At 37.1% G+C, this 17656-nt stretch overlaps 3 protein-coding genes across 3 annotated transcripts; all 3 read left to right on the top strand.

Annotated features, from left to right (window-relative positions):
• The first annotated feature begins 461 nt into the window (after positions 1-461).
• Positions 462-4407, top strand: LOC113036262 (extracellular calcium-sensing receptor-like). Its single transcript, XM_026192479.1, has 9 exons — positions 462-700; positions 791-1085; positions 1221-1307; positions 1617-1886; positions 1966-2163; positions 2256-2522; positions 2776-3003; positions 3117-3240; positions 3494-4407. Exons 1-9 carry the CDS (start codon positions 462-464, stop codon positions 4405-4407), a joined length of 2622 nt encoding a protein of 873 aa, XP_026048264.1.
• A 2008-nt stretch (positions 4408-6415) lies between these two features.
• On the top strand, positions 6416-10421 carry LOC113036200 (extracellular calcium-sensing receptor-like). Its single transcript, XM_026192368.1, has 9 exons — positions 6416-6540; positions 6796-7090; positions 7248-7334; positions 7516-7785; positions 8087-8293; positions 8406-8681; positions 8935-9162; positions 9258-9381; positions 9486-10421. The coding sequence occupies exons 1-9, from the start codon at positions 6431-6433 to the stop codon at positions 10397-10399; spliced, it is 2511 nt and encodes an 836-aa protein (XP_026048153.1). The 5' UTR covers positions 6416-6430; the 3' UTR covers positions 10400-10421.
• Positions 10422-13313: 2892 nt separating this feature from the next.
• Positions 13314-17188, top strand: LOC113036615 (extracellular calcium-sensing receptor-like). The gene is made up of 9 exons (XM_026193030.1): positions 13314-13490; positions 13725-14019; positions 14182-14268; positions 14370-14639; positions 14828-15034; positions 15123-15398; positions 15735-15962; positions 16074-16197; positions 16278-17188. Exons 1-9 carry the CDS (start codon positions 13381-13383, stop codon positions 17186-17188), a joined length of 2508 nt encoding a protein of 835 aa, XP_026048815.1. The 5' UTR covers positions 13314-13380.
• The last annotated feature ends 468 nt before the right edge of the window (positions 17189-17656 follow it).

The raw sequence follows: 17656 nt of genomic DNA, 5'->3' as shown, positions 1-17656 counted from the left end.
TTACTGAAAATAAGTATGTCATCATTTTCAAAATTCAATGTAGTGTGCATTTCCTTGGCAATGCAAGAAAAATTTTTCTAAAGATCTCTTTCCACCTAAGTGCCACCTAAGGTGAGAGCCTTATATTTTCTTGTGAACTGTAAATCATAGGATTTATATAACCAGTGACTGGCATGTATTTTCAAAGAAATACAGGTAGATTAAGAATAGTCTTCTGATTTTCAAAGCAACAGTTTTTAAAAATTAACCTTATTTATAAAATGTGTAATATTGCTAAGAGCTTGGATTTTTCACAATACCTGCTGATGTAGCACAGTTATTATGAAATTTCTATTATGCCCATCCCACATTACTGTCCATGCCCTGGTGGGTGTGGATCAAAAAGTGATGAAAGGGGTTGACATAGGCTTCTATATAAAATCAAGGAGCCATGAATACAAATAAAAAAGAATGAGGCAGTTATGGGGGGCTTTCTTGTCAGATATTTGCTTATGTTTATCTGTCTGTTAATGATTTTATTGTCTTCCTTTCTGGAGTCTTCCTTTCCACCTTCATCCTGTAAATTGCAAAATAAATTTAATCTCAATGGCATACACAGGCCTGGGGATGTAATTCTGGGAGGGTTATTTGAAGTCCATTACAGTTCTGTATTCCCTGAGCGGACGTTCACCTCAGAGCCAGATCAGCCTAACTGCCGTGGGTAAGTCTCATCCATGTAGCTGACAAAATTCTCTCATTACTATTATTGCTTAGAATTTAGTTACTCTTTTTCATTTTTTGTGTATTTTAGATTTGACACCCCTGGATTCAGACATGCCATGACCATGGCCTTTGCTATTGATGAGATAAACAAGAATTCGAAGATACTTCCTAATGTGACTCTGGGATACAGCCTTTATGACAATTGTGCTACACTTGAGATTGGGTTCAGTGCAGCATTGTCATTAGCCAGCGGTCAAGAGGAGCAATTTTGGCTTCTGGAGAACTGTTCAGGGACCCCTTCAGTTGTGGGGATTGTGGGTGATCCTTTCTCCACATTTTCTATTGCTGCCTCAAGTGTTCTTGGTTTATTCAAGCTTCCTATTGTGAGTTTCCCAATTCTACTTTTTTGTGTGCTTCTGATATACTGCATTTTAATTGATCTACATTGTTAAATAAAATTATCTGAATGTCCCTTGCAATTTGCACAATTGGATTTTATAATATATGCTTCTTGACAGGTGAGTTATTTTGCCACTTGCTCCTGTCTGAGTGATCGACAGAGGTTTCCATCCTTCTTTAGAACAATCCCAAGTGATGCTTTCCAGGTAGAAAGTTGCACAATAAGAATTAAGTTTTTATCTGAGGTTAATTACTGACAGAAAACTTAGACATGAGCCAAACCAGTCAAAGAAATACTTTTTGCAAAATTTTGCATATTTGCAAAAAGTATTTCTTTAAATAAAAATACAATGTATTTAGGTAAAAAGTGTTATCATGAGAAGTTAACTTTTATTTAATGTTATTTTTTAAACTTTCATTAAATTAACTTTTTGATATTAGACATGAACAAGCAAATTTTCACTAAAAGAATATTTACACATGTACACTAACAACTTCAATCTCTTTTCATGTAGGTCCGTGCTATGATTCAGATTCTAAAACACTTTGGCTGGACATGGGTAGGTCTGCTAGTCAGTGATGATGATTATGGCCTCCATGTTTCCAGATCCTTCAAGTCTGACTTTCTTCAATTAAGTGGAGGTTGTTTGGCCTACTCAGAGATTTTACCTTGGGAAGATCATCCAAATGAATATAAGAAAATTGTGGATCTGATGGCCAGATCCACAGCTCGTGTTGTCATTGTGTTTGCACATCAAATACACCTGATTCATCTCATGACAGAGGTTAGGGAAAATATCATAAAACACATTGCAGGTAATGTATTACAAGAGAGTAAAAACATAACTGCAATGCAATCCACAGGTGGTGAAACAAAATGTGACAGGCTTGCAGTGGATTGCCAGTGAAGCTTGGACAGTAGTTGGTGGACTCCATACCCCTGAATTTATGCCATTCCTTGGTGGAACACTAGGCATTGCCATCCGACGAGGAGAAATACCAGGCTTTAGAGACTACTTGTTAAAAATTAATCCCACAGAACAGAATAGTGCAAACAACATGGTGAGAGGGTAACTTAATAAACTTCAAGTCAAATTTTCTGTAGGTTATTTTTGTTGACCTGTTTTTGTTTCTCTGGTTGTTGTGCATTTTAGGTGAAGCAGTTTTGGGAAGATACATTTCACTGTAGATTTTCAGCAGACTGGTTGGAAGATGGTGGGACACTTTGCACTGGAGAAGAAGAGCTTAGGAATGCTGAGACTGAACTTTTGGATGTGACTGAACTCAGGCCTGAGTATAAAATTTATAAAGCTGTGTATGCTCTTGCACATGCCCTTGATGACATGCTGCACTGTGTTCCAGGGAGAGGACCTTTTATTGGGCACAGCTGTGCCACTTTGCAAAAATTAGAGCCATGGCAGGTTTGATGTCATTTTATACTCCAGTCATTCATATTTTACCAAAACTTTATGGAAGAAAGATAATTGTGTAGCAACTAATAATATAGTTTCATGTCTCGCTGCTTTAAAGAGACAATAGCAAGAAGTTTTATTATTAATTACTGTATGATTGTACATTGATGAACTAAGTAATAGACTTAATTCCAGGTTGCTCCAATAATTGGTGTATAAAAGAAGGAAAAAGTTCATAAGCCTTTATCTATCACTTTTATAGCTGATGTATTACTTGGAAAAAGTCAATTTCACAACTCCATTTGGTGATCAAGTATTTTTTGACGAGAATGGTGATGCCTTACCTATTTATGATATCATGAACTGGCTGTGGCTCCCTGATGGAAGCACTAAAGTTCAGAATGTGGGTGAGGTTAAGATGTCAGCTTTCAAAGGTGAAGAAGTCACACTTGATGAAAACAAAATCTTCTGGAACTTTAAATCAAAAGAGGTAAATTCTCCTATTCATACAATTTGCTTTCAAACAAAAGGATAGTAGAGTACACAATACAAGTATAATTGGTGTTAAATAACTTTTTAAAAATAATAATTTTTACCCTTAAGCCAACTACATCAGTTTGCAGTAATAACTGCCCTCCAGGAACACATATAGCAAGGAAGCGGGGAAAGCCTGTGTGTTGCTATGACTGCATCCCTTGCTCTGAGGGAAAGATCAGCAATAACACTGGTTTGTATCATTTGACATTATAATGCATGAGATGTGCGATGTTTCTTTGTGTTTAGCAGTGTACGGTCCTATGGTGGCTTTTATTAACACCAAGTCAAAATTATTGTGAGAGTGGTTTCCAGTTACACATCAATGAAAATATTACTAGATGAAAATACTGACTGTCCATTTTATTGTACAAGACACTCATAATATGACAAAACAGTGTGAAACCAAATGAAGAAATCAATCTCAATTCTTCCCATTTTTTTAGATTCCTTAGAGTGCACCAGTTGTCCAGAGGACTTCTGGTCAAGCCCCCAGAGAGATCACTGTGTTCTTAAGAGAACAGAGTTCCTCTCCTACCATGAGCCCCTGGGAATCTGCTTGACAACCACCTCACTGTTGGGCACATTTATCTGTACTGTTGTTCTAGGAATTTTCACATATCATCGCAGCACACCTATGGTGCGTGCAAACAATTCAGAATTGAGCTTTCTGCTTTTAGTGTCACTTAAGCTGTGTTTCCTTTGTTCACTGTTATTCATCGGAAGACCCAGACTTTGGACATGCCAACTGAGACATGCAGCATTTGGGATCAGCTTTGTGCTTTGTGTCTCATGTATCCTGGTGAAAACTATGGTTGTTTTGGCTGTGTTCAAAGCCTCCAAGCCAGGAGGGGGAACCAATCTTAAGTGGTTTGGTGCTATGCAGCAGAGAGGGACAGTTCTGGTTCTTACTTCCATTCAAGCTGCAATCTGCACTGCCTGGCTTGTCTCTTCCTCTCCAACTCCACATAAAAACACCCAATACTACAATGACAAAGTGGTGTATGAGTGTGCTGTTGGGTCTACAATTGGCTTTGGAGTGTTACTGGGTTACATTGGTGTGCTGGCTTTCCTTAGCTTTCTGCTAGCATTTCTAGCCAGGAATCTTCCAGATAATTTCAATGAGGCCAAATTCATCACATTCAGCATGCTGATCTTCTGTGCCGTGTGGGCGGCCTTTGTCCCTGCTTATGTAAATTCTCCTGGAAAATATGCAGATGCAGTAGAAGTATTTGCCATCTTGGCCTCAAGTTTCGGGCTATTGGTGGCACTGTTTGGACCCAAATGTTACATAATTCTGCTGAAACCAGAGCGAAACACAAAGAAGGCAATCATGGGTCGAGAGACCACCAAGCCATAAAACCAACATCTGTAGGATAATGACCAAAAATATATTCATATTAATGCAGCCATAATTTGTCCTTTAAATGTTTTTATACAGTTTTACACATTAGTATTGTTTATTTGTACTTTATTTGTACTATAACAAGTACCCATGCATATCTCCCACATCATTGAAAACGTCTCTGAATATCTCTCAGTGCACAACATTATTGGCGCTGTGTGTCAATTTTGGCTGCTCCTTAGCTTGTTATGTAAACATCTACAATCTTCATGGTCAGAATTCTTCTAATGAATTCCACCCATGATTCTTTAAGTGCAGTGACCTCTTGTTTTACGTCTCTAATGATATTATAATAGTTAACTGGTTGAATACTTCACAGCTTTTATCAAGCCCACTTATTATGGTCTACATCTATATATATCGATATAGATGACAGATATATATCTGTCAGTATAGGCTTTTCAAAGAAGAGAACCTATTGTCACAGAATTCACATATGCTTTGATTTTAGAAAAAGATGACTATATCAAAACGTGACTCATTTTCACCATTTTAAATGTAAATTTTCAGCAATGAAAAATGTTAATATTAAATGAGGACATATCAACTTGAATGATTCCATTGCCACAGGAATGGTATTTACTTAGAATAACCCCTTTCTTTCTTAAGATATGGTTAGTCAGAGCACTCAGAGAGCACAACTCTCCGTGAAGGCCAAGGTCTATGCTAAAACTTTGTTTTATGTTGTTTTTATTTTGCTGGTGTCTGACCTTTGACCTATGATTTGAATGATTACATATTAAATAGTTAAATTTCTTTACCACAGAACTGGTTTGTTGGTATATTTGGCTTGTATATTGATATTTTAAGATATATTTATGCAGTGGGTAATTTTGCAAAACATTGTGGCATCATTGTGATACATTGGGTGTTGTATTTAAAAAAGTGTGTTGTAAAGGTTTTTTTTATCTGTGAAAAAATTTTCAAGAAACTCATTGTTTTCTTGAAAGTTTTTTCAAGGTCAATTCTATCCTCGGACTCTAACAATGAAGAGTGAAGTCATGTCCCCCAATGCCTAGTATATCATTGTTAAGTTTGAAAATGTCCCTAAAAACTGACTGACAGACAAGCAAATGGAACCAGTTACATATCCCTTCCTGATAATTAAACCAAATATCGATCTGTCTAATGATAAAGGAAAATGGGCTGGTTCTTATAGTTCTAATAGTGCTTTCCTACTCTGAGCACTCAAAGCTCAGAGTGGTACAGAGACACAACATGCCTCTTCCATCTAAAGTTCACATGCATACTCATTCATACTCCGGTGGATGCATCAGGGAGGAACTTGGGGTTAGTATATTGCCCAAGGGTATTTTGCAAGCATACTAAAACAGACAGGGATCAAATCAACCTTCCGATGAGTAGGTGATCTGCTCTACCTCCTAAGTGACATGCTCTACTAAAACAAATACCTGATAGTCAAACAGTCAAATATAGTGATAGCACCAGTACATATATGTAGGTTTATTCATACAAATAGGATATACTCAAACAAAAGACCCTGCTAGGCTATTTGTCATTAAACACATCAAAAATGTATTTGAATATTAAGCAAGATTGACATTCATTTTCCAAATCCAAAAGTACAAAATCTTTAAAGTACATTTTACAAAATATATGGTTCAGTGCTTTTATACATTTATTAATACAGCACAGCATTCAGACTATGTTTATATATTCATATTTATTTCAGTGTGGTGACATGTCTGCAGCCATACCCTTGAGAGTGCTGAAAAAAATTAAACAATGACGCGAAGCATGTTAAAGGGATAACACACCCCTCATATAAAGTAGAGAGACCTTATAAAAGAAACAATGATACTGAAGGTGGAGATCAGTTATGGGGGGCTTCCAGGTCACATATATTTTCACAGGTGTCTCTTTGGTCTTACTTTTTTTCCCTTTTTTCTTTTTATGCTTTGTGTCTTCTTCACTTTCTTTATCTTGTAAGTTAGAAAGAAAGTTTCATCTCAATGAAATGCACAAGCCTGGCGATGTGGTACTGGGTGGGTTGTTTGAGGTCCATTACACTTCTGTCTACCCAGAGAGAACATTTACCTCAGAGCCTCAACAGCCTCACTGCACTGGGTAAGTGTCACACAAATATGACATCAGCAGAGACATGTACAAATAATAACTATTCAAAATATTCATGACAGATCTAAATTATATACAAGATAACTTCTCTATCTTAGCGTACATATGTCAAAATATTAATTACACTTCTTATTTTGTATTAACATACGCTCGTTTTAGGGTTCATTTTGTATATCTCTGCTTGTTTTCATGTTTGCAGATCTCTTTTAGTGAACAATACTGACGTAACGTTTGCTTGTTTGTTAGCTTTGATATTGTAGGGTTCAGGAATGCAATGACTATGGTATTTGCTATTGAAGAGATCAACAAGAATTTAAATTTGCTACCTAATGTGACTCTTGGATACAGTCTTTATGACAACTGTGGTGCCCTTGTTGTTGCACTCAGCGGTGCCTTATCACTAGCCAGTGGCCAGGAGGAGCAGTTTCTGCTTCAGGAGAACTGTTCAGGGATCCCTCCAGTCCTTGGGCTTGTTGGTGATCACTACTCAACATTTTCTATTGCTATTTCCAGTGTGCTAAGTTTATACAATATACCTATTGTAAGTTTTAAGTTTCATATTTTTATGCTTGCACTGTGCATTTCATTTAAGTGTAGTATTGATCCCCTGCGGTACATTTTGGCGGTACTTATAATAGCATTTGGACTGGCTTTTACTTGTATGATGTGTTAATATGTCTCTTGTATATTTGTAATAGGTGAGTTATTTTGCCACATGCTCCTGCCTCAGTGATCGTCAGCGTTTTCCAACTTTTTTCAGAACCATCCCAAGTGATGCTTTCCAGGTAAAACATAATTACCAAGTTAAATGAAATATACCATAGTTTCAGGAAAGGACTTTGAAATTATTTCTAATGACTTTGATGTATTTAATGAATAAGATAAATTATAGAGGTTGCATTAATTGGTTTCAGATGTATATTTATAATTTTTTTAAAATAATACACTCATCTCATATCCACTTAGGTGCGTGCTATGATTCAGATTCTAAAACACTTTGGCTGGACTTGGATAGGTCTTCTAGTCAGTGATGATGATTACGGACTCCATGTTGCCCAATCCTTCCAATCTGACCTGGCTAAATCTGGTGATGGTTGTCTGGCCTACTTAGAGATTTTGCCCTGGGACAGTGACCCAAGTGAACTGAAGAGGATTGTACATTTGATAAAGACATCAACAGCTCGTGTGGTCATAGTGTTTGCACATGAGATACACTTGATTCAACTAATGGAAGAGGTTGGAAATAAAAAAATGTTCACATAGATAATTTTTATTGCAGCATTGTACTTTATTTGTCTAGACAAAAATGACTGCCATTGAAGGTAAAATAGGTATTCTAATAATTAGATTAAACTGATAACATTAAAAAGCAGAAACATCACAATGAAACTTAATCAGTTTTATGTTATCAAAATGCCCCAAATGTGCAAGAAAAATAAACATTGTTTATTTAACTAACTTCATATCAATAACTTGATAACTTAATAGCTATAGTGAGAACCTACATAAATTTTGTATTCTAAATTTATTATCATAGGTAGCGAAGCAGAATGTGATAGGTCGCCAATGGATTGCAAGTGAAACATGGACAACAGCATCAGTGCTCCAAACAGCCCACCTCACTCCGTACCTGCGTGGCACATTGGGCATTGCCATCCGCAGAGGCGAATTACCAGGGCTGAGGGAATTCCTGTTAAAAATACACCCAGACCAAAGTGACAATGGAAGATACAACAATAATTTGGTAATAATTCTGAAATAAATATAATTTGAAAGTATATCTAAAATGAATGAGAATGAGACATGAAATAAATAAATATTTTCTATTATCTCTCAATACTTTTATTCCATTACAGGTAAATCAGTTTTGGGAATTCACATTTCAGTGCAGATTTGCACCAGCTCCTGCAGGCTGGCTGGAAGGTGGAGGAGCGCTATGCACTGGGCAGGAGCATATTGAAAATGTGGACACTGAGTTTTTTGATCTTTCTAATCTCAGGCCTGACTACAATGTGTACAAGGCCGTGTATTCTCTCGCATATGCTCTTAATGACATGTTGCATTGCAAGCCAGGAACAGGACCCTTCAGAGGGCACAGCTGTGCTACTTTGCAAACAATGGAACCATGGCAGGTATGGTATCAATTTATACATTTTTGTTTGAAAAGCTACTGTGTCACTGAAGTTTTTGTTATTGAAAAAGGTCCATTATTCTATAAGGGCACTGATATGTTTGCAATGAATTTCCATTATTTTCTTTCCAAAATAAAAGAAATGGTAGAAGTAGTATTTTTTTAAATAATTAAGAAAAATTAGATGAAACAACATTCTGAATTACAGTCTACCTTGATGCTGTTCCTTCTTTTTTTCCATTAACCTTCATTAGCTCATACATTATTTACAAAATGTCAACTTCACCACTCCATTTGGTGATCAAGTATCCTTTGATGAAAATGGTGATGCATTGCCAATATATGATGTCATGAACTGGTTACACCTACCTGATGGACAAATTAAAGTTCAGAATGTTGGTGAGGTTAAAAGGTCAGGCTTTAAAAGTGAAGAACTCACCATTGATGAAGACAAAATGTTCTGGAATTTTGAATCAGGAAAGGTTATTTTTACTTTTCTAAATAACTTCTTTTAAAAAAATACTGAGTGAAGTAGTGTATATTGAACCTTGTATGTAATCAGTTTGTCTTTCTCTAGCCACCCCGATCAGTGTGTAGTGAGAGCTGTCCTCCAGGCACCCGGATGGCTAGAAACAAAGGACAACCAGAGTGCTGTTTTACTTGCATTCCATGTTCAAAGGGAAAAATCAGCAAAAACAACAGTGGGTATTTGTAATTCAAGGATATTTTTATTTTAATTTTGAGAAATTATACATAGTTATATACAATTGATATCATCGATTATATGCCTTCCTATTGTTGTCAGATTCCTTGGAGTGCACCAGTTGTCCAGAAGATTTTTGGTCAAACCCTCAGAATGACCACTGTGTTCTTAAGAAGACAGAGTTCCTCTCCTACCATGAGCCTCTTGGTATTTGTTTGACAACTGCCTCTTTGTTGGGCACATTTATCTGTGCAGTTGTTTTAGGGATCTTTTTCTATCATCGACGTACACCCATGGTACGTGCAAACAATTCAGAGCTGAGCTTCTTGCTCTTAGTATCACTGAAACTATGCTTCCTGTGTTCACTGTTATTCATCGGAAGACCCAGGGTATGGACATGCCAGCTGAGGCATGCAGCATTTGGCATCAGTTTTGTGCTTTGCGTCTCATGTATCCTGGTGAAAACTATGGTTGTTCTGGCTGTGTTCAAAGCCTCCAAGCCAGGAGGGGGAACCATTCTTAAGTGGTTTGGGTCGATGCAACAGAGAGGGACAGTTCTGGCTCTTACTTGTATTCAGGCAGGAATCTGTACTGCCTGGCTTGTCTCTTCCTCTCCAGCTCCACATAAAAACATGCAATACCAAAATGACAAGATAGTGTATGAGTGTGCTGTTGGGTCTACAATTGGCTTTGCAGTGTTACTGGGTTACATTGGTGTGCTGGCTGTCCTTAGCTTTTTGCTAGCATTTCTAGCCAGGAATCTTCCAGATAATTTCAATGAGGCCCGACTCATCACATTCAGCATGCTAAGTTTCTGTGCCGTGTGGGTGGCCTTTGTCCCTGCTTATGTCAACTCTCCAGGTAAATATGCAGATGCAGTGGAAGTATTTGCCATTTTGGCTTCAAGTTTCGGGCTATTGGTGGCACTGTTTGGACCCAAATGTTACATAATTCTGCTGAAACCAGAGAGAAACACAAAGAAGGCAATCATGGGTCGGCTCACTATAAATGAATAGAATTAATATAATTTGGGTTATTTAAATTAATCACTTAATCGGTTGAATTCATTTCACATTTTGTCTCCAACAGTAATAATTTAGGGTCGCTAAAATCTTAAATCTTTTATCAAACAATAGTATGGCTAATAGATTTTTTTTAAGAGCATTATCATGGCAAAATGTTATCTTAGAGAAATTGTAACTTGCTGGATTGTTCGCCTCACCAGATCTTTTCTCCCCTCAAGTTGAAACTTTTGGATCTCAACCAAAAGAATGCACAAGAAATGAAGTTACAAATTCTAACATTCAAAGGAGTTGCAGCTGTAAGCTAAAGATATTCCATTCAGAGAAGATGATTTTTTGTGAATTCATCCTTAAAGGCTACCTGAGAAAACAAACAAACAAAATAAAAACAAAAACAAACAAAAAAAATGAATGCTGCCATTGTAAAAAAAAACTGACCTAATTTGAGCTCCTGCTCCTGAAAGCAATGGGCAGACACACACAGACACAGAAACAGAGACAGGGGCAAACAGAAAACAGAAACTGACCATTTGCCTTAAATGTGTTGTAACATTTTGGTTGTCCTCAGTATTTTAATCTTAATATGGGTGTATTGTTTCTCACAATAAATCGATGTGATAAAATCTGTTTCTGCCTAGAGAACATGAATGTAAAGGGTGAAATTCATATTGAGGTTAACAATTAATTAAAGCTTCTGTGCTTGGGTGTTTGTGTGTGTCTGTGCCTGTTGACAAATTTAGGTAGGGATACTATTAAAATAGCAATAATACATATGCTTTTTTCTTTATTGGGCAAAATTAGTAGGAGTTTCAGGGAGTGTAGAACACTGTCTAAACACCTAGATAAACCAGATCCAATAAAAATGCAGAGTCACAGACTAAACATCTACTGAATCTTAATCTATTCTTCACAGATATTCTGATGAAAACGTCAAATAAACAATTAAAAAAAACATTACAAAAATAGTTAGCATCTGCACTCCTAACTCAAATTAACAATAAGTGGTACCATTACGTCGTGAATTAACCTGTCAATAAAATACTTCAGGTTTAATATCTAACATATCATGTAAAATAAACTTAACTTTAGCCAATACTTCCATGATGCTTCAATGCAGATGAAAGCAAATTGTGTTCAGCACATACTTAACATGGCTGCTATGCTAATTCTCAAAACAGGAAGTGATGTCATCATATTATACTCGGACAAGTTAAATGATCCACCCCCACCCCTTTTTTTACACAGAGTATAGCCTTTAAAGAATACAATTATCAAATTTGTTTAAAGTATCTTGGGTCTTATTCACAGCTAACTGAAAAGTATATGAATATATGAAACCAGAGGAATTGTACTTAAATCGTATGCATTCAGCTTGTAACAACCCTTTTGGGTTATAGCACCACTAGGGGGGGTTGCCCAACTATTGTAGTAGCTCTGGGGGTCTCCTAGTGGGTGTGTGAGTTGTTAGCGGCAGCCATTTCATGCTGCTCATGTTCCATGCTCCAAGAAAGCACCTTACTTACTGTTGTGACAAGCTGGCGCTGGTGGTACCAATCCCCGCGCATGTAGGTTCGGACGAGTACAGCCGAGGAGACCTGGCTTATAAAGTGTAATGTTGCTGACGGCGAATAAAGGTCTGTTATTGGATTTAACCGACTGGTTCCGTGTTATCCGGCTAACCTCCACACCACATGCCCGCTGGACCGGCTAGCCGCTCCTTCCTCGCCAGACTGCTGTTACAAGCTCTTCCTACGTCACGGTTTCCTTCAAAATATGTCTTTGCAAAAATTGCGTAAAAAGCATTTGCAGCAAAAAAAAACACAATATTCCAGAAACACGCTTTGCCAACTGATCAGCTGTTCATAACACTTCCTACGTTGGAATAAACATCACCACAATCTATCTGATGTTCGCCATTACCTGCCCGAAAACGGAAGGGACGTCATTTTCGCGGAAAACAAAGCTATGCTGCTGTTTTTAAAATTAATGTTTGAGTTTATGCCTTTCTGTATAGTCTCTGGGAAACTTAGAACTCAAATTACATTGTTGGAAATTGTTTATTTTGATGCACATGCTGTTTTTTTTTTTTTTTGGGGGGGGGGGTTTGCATATTCGCATTGTAGGATTTATTTTCGTTTTTCCTCCAGTATATAAAAATTGTTGTATCTCAAAAAAAAAAAAACTATAAAGACATTCAAAATGAATTTCCTGTGGTTGGAAACTATTTTGTGCAACTTCTTTGCATTTACAGTTTTGAGGGATAAACCTCTGAAATTTCTCTAACTAGAAATATATGTTGTTAAAAAACAAAATCAATTTTCAAATTTTTTGTAGTTTATTGCACATTTTTGCAATTTATGTAGTTAGTATGGACTTAATGCATACATATTATTAAAATTTGGAATATAATGTTTGTATTGATGTATATCAACTTGCGGACTTGGTTCTATGGTAGGTCTTAAAGGGTTAATATAGAAGGTTCTTGTGCATTTATTCAGATTATGGTCTTGAATTTATTTATTTATTCATTTGCTCACTGTATGTCTCAATGATTTAACCGCAAGAATATTTCTCCCCCCCCTTTTACTGCACTTGATAAATATGAAAAAAAAAACACAAAAATTATGTTTAACTTTCTAACTCTCTAACCTGCATAGTCACAAGTGAGTGTATGTTCAGTCATAGCATCTGCATCAATAAAAACTGATCTCAAATGAAATGTATTATAGGCCCTGCCCATCTGCTGTCTGCTCTGATAGGTTATTTACAGTACTGCATGTCAATAAGAAGAAATTGCAACGCCATGAAACCTGACTGGGCTGAGAAAAGGGGAAAAGCAGATAATAGTTATGTTGTCACTTGTACACGCCAATTTGCTCTTGTTCATTTTGATATATTGTTACTTTTCTTTTACTGCAGCCTCTTCTCTGTCTTCGTCCTCCTGCCACTCACGTGGACAGTTTCATCTAAATAGCATGCAGAAAAGTGGAGATCTGATCCTAGGAGGACTGTTTGAAGTTCACTTCTTTTCTATCTTCCCTGACCTGTCATTTACCTCAGAGCCACAACAGCCTACTTGCCATGGGTAAGTATGACAGTGAAACAGCACAAAAGACTTTGGGAAATCACTGCCAACAGTGGCATTAAGAACAAATACACACATCTTGCAATATGAACTTTCTTTATTTTTGTCATTTAGCATGTTACTTTAGTTGTTTCTGTTCTTTTCATTTGAGTAGTTGCAAAACGTGTATGGTTGCAAAATGTTTTCCAGGTATACTGCTATATTTTTCAATAGCAGACTGTGTTTTTTTGTTAGTTTTGATGTTCTAGGATTTAGGCAGGCAAAAACCATGGCCTTTGCAATTGATGAAATCAACAGAAACTCCAACCTATTGCCTAATGTGACTCTGGGATTCACTCTTTATGATAACTGCGTTGAACTTGGAATTGGATTCCGTGCTGCATTGTCATTAGCCAGTGCTCAAGAGGATCAAATAATATTACATAATACATGTGTTGGAAATCCTCCAGTCATAGGGATTGTGGGTGATTCATCCTCTACACGTTCAATTGCCATCTCCACTGTCTTAGGTTTGTACAGCATACCTATGGTAAGTTTCCAGTTTAACCATGAAATATTATTTTTGGTTATATTTAATATAAATATATAGACCTAATTGTAAATTTAATGACCAGATTGAAGCTTAAAAAAATGTAAGGAGGCAGTCAAGGCTTTGAATATTTCTACAATATACAGTCTGTATCTTTCACAGGTGAGTTATTTTGCCACATGTTCCTGCCTGAGTGACCGTAAAAAGTATCCATCCTTCTTTAGGACGATCCCAAGTGATGTTTTCCAGGTGAAAATTGATCAGCACAATTATAAACAGTCATCAGTAACTAATGAATAACTAAGTTTTGTCTTGTCTATGCATTCATGTTTTAATCTGTATTCACTTAGGTCCATGCTTTGATTCAGATTCTAAAACATTTTGGCTGGACTTGGGCAGGTCTGCTTGTCAGTGATGATGACTATGGACTCCATGCAGCAAGATCCTTCCAGTCTGAGTTAAGTCAGTCTGGTGAAGGTTGCCTGGCTTACACTGAAATTTTGTCCTTGCACAAAGAAACAGATGAACTCAGGAGGATTGTAAATGTGATGAAAAAATCCACAGCTCAAGTTGTCATTGTATTTGCACATGAGAGTCACATGATAAACCTTATGGAAGAGGTTTGAATTTAAAAGTTTTAATTTTTTACTAGCTATGTAGATTTGCATCACTACACTGTGTAACAGATGCATTATGTCTTTATATATTGATTGAGCAGAGAAAACTAGTAATAAAGAATTCATAATGTTACTAAATTAGTTGCTACTTACAATATGAGTTTGTACATTTGGTCAAACATAATGCACAGGTGGTGAGGCAAAATGTAACAGGCCTACAGTGGATGGCCAGTGAAGCCTGGACAACTGCTGTTGTGCTCCAAACACCTCACCTCATGCCATACCTGGGTGGTACACTGGGCATCGCTATTCGTCGAGGAGAAATAACAGGGCTCAGGGAATTCCTGTTACAAATACGTCCTGACTTGCATCACAACAATAGCTATGGAAATAGCATGGTGAGGGTTAAACTATTTACAGTGGTATTTGCAGGAATTGCATATTTTATTATGTATAACATCTAAAATAGTTTTCATAATATTTCAGGTGAATCAATTTTGGGAATTCACATTTAAGTGCAGATTTGAACCAGCTCCAGCAGGCTGGGTGGAAGGGGGTGGTATATTATGCACTGGACAGGAAGATTTGGAAAATGTGAACAATGAGTTCTTGGACGTTTCCGACCTCCGGCCTGAGTATAATGTGTACAAAGCTGTTTATGCTCTGGCATATTCCCTTGATGAGATGCTGCAATGCAAGCCTGGAAGAGGACCTTTCAGTGGGAACAGCTGTGCCACATTACAAACACTGGAGCCATGGCAGGTGTGATATCAGGTTACACTTTTTGTCTAAATTGATTGTTCTGTAATTACATTTAGAAAAGAATTTACCCTGTAAGGCAAAATGCAGTGCTATAAAATTAACTATGAAAAAGCTGGATTGAGGATTATATTTTCTCCTGAGCAAAAGTAGTGGTTACTGTAATTAGATCAGAGAAACCATTAATGGAATAAGTATGTCGCATTACTATAGGCCTTGTTTAAAAGCAATGAATTCCTATATTCAAATTTAATAGCTCTAATATTTGACTACTGAACAGCAGGGCCACAGTTTACATTGTTAAAAGTAATTTAATTCTTATACATCTGTTTTTAACAGCATGTTTATTACTTGGAAAGGGTAAACTTCACCACTGAATTTGGTGATCAAGTGTCATTTGATGAGAATGGTGATGTGGTGCCAATTTATGATGTGATGAACTGGTTGTGGCTCCCTGATGGAAGCACTGAAGTTCAGAATGTTGGTGAAGTTAAGAGGTCAGCTTTCAAAGGTGAAGAACTCATACTTGATGAAGATAAAATCTTCTGGAACTTTGAATCCAAAAAGGTTTAAAATGGTTTTTCTATCCTTTTATCTTTTCCCATATGTATATTTTTCATTTTTCTCATGTGCACAATATATGTAATTCTAGCAGGTAATATTAATTTCGTCTAACAGCCAGGTCGATCAGTATGTAGTGAGAGCTGTCCTCCTGGTACCCACATGGTGAGACGGAAGGGAGAACCCAAATGCTGTTTCGACTGCATCCCTTGCTCTGAGGGAAAAATAAACAATAAGAGCAGTAAGTGCTTGTCTTTGCATATTTTATTTAATTTATATTAAATGTAAAATGCATTTCACCATCTTAGCTTTTATTGTCAGATTCCTTGGAGTGTACCAGTTGTCCAGAGGATTTTTGGTCAAACCATCAGCGTGACCACTGTGTTCCCAAGAAGACAGAGTTTCTCTCCTACGATGAGCCTCTGGGATTTTGTTTAACAGCAACCTCTTTGCTGGGAACAATTATATGTGCTGTTGTTATAGGGATCTTTTTCTTCCATCGCAGAACACCTATAGTACTTGCCAACAATTCGGAACTTAGTTTCCAGCTATTGCTGTCACTTAAGTTATGTTTCCTGTGTTCACTGCTGTTCATTGGACGACCCAGGCTTTGGACATGCCAACTCAGGCATGCAGCATTTGGGATCAGCTTTGTGCTGTGTGTCTCATGCATCCTGGTAAAAACCATGGTTGTTCTGGCTGTTTTCAAAGCCTCCAAGCCAGGAGGGGGAGCCAGTCTGAAGTGGTTTGGTGCTATGCAGCAAAGAGGAACAATTCTGTTTCTTACATCTATTCAAGTAGTCATCTGCACTGCCTGGCTTGTTTCTGCTTCTCCTACTCCAAATAAAAACACCCAATACCACAATGATAAGATCATTTATGAGTGTTCAGTTGGGTCTAGTGTTGGTTTTGGAGTGTTATTGGGTTATATTGGCATGCTGGCTTTCCTCAGTTTTTTAATTGCTTTCCTGGCAAGGAATCTCCCTGATAGTTTTAATGAGGCCAAGCTCATCACATTCAGCATGCTGATCTTCTGTGCTGTGTGGGTGGCCTTCGTTCCTGCTTATATCAGCTCACCTGGAAACCATGCAGATGCAGTGGAGGTATTTGCCATCTTGGCCTCAAGCTTTGGCCTGTTGGTCGCACTGTTTGGGCCCAAATGTTACATCATCCTGTTGAGACCAGAGATGAACACAAAAAAAGTTATAATGGGCCGTGGCACTCGATCATAAAAAAACATTTTCCACATGCAATAGAAAAATACATATGGTGAATACACATTTATATAAATATATTAAATAAAATATAAAAGTGAGAACATATAAAGAAAGTTTGGATTTCTCCTTTACTGTGTATGCTAGAATGTGCAAGCATTGACTCTGTGACACTACATTGTTAAATTTAACTTTAGACATAATTTAGCTATATCTGTCAGGGTTCCTGGGTCATGTTTGTTCATGTTCTGTTTATTTTCCACATGTTCATGTTTCCTGTTTTACCGTGCCAGCTTTATCTATGTGCATCATGTCTAGTTCTACTTCAAGTTCAAGGTTCAAGTTCAAGTTCAAGGTTCTTTATTTGTCACATGCATAGTTATACAAGTATAACACACAGTGAAATGTAGCCTGACATGCTCCTCGACAGGTGCAAAAAAATTTGGGGGGGGGTGTGTAGAGGAAGAACATTATATATATATATAT

The sequence above is a fragment of the Astatotilapia calliptera genome, chromosome 14 (genome assembly GCF_900246225.1).
Source record: "Astatotilapia calliptera chromosome 14, fAstCal1.2, whole genome shotgun sequence".
NCBI lineage: Eukaryota > Metazoa > Chordata > Actinopteri > Cichliformes > Cichlidae > Astatotilapia > Astatotilapia calliptera.
Note: the sequence above shows the minus strand (reverse complement) of the source record. Positions and strands in the feature narration are given on the sequence as shown.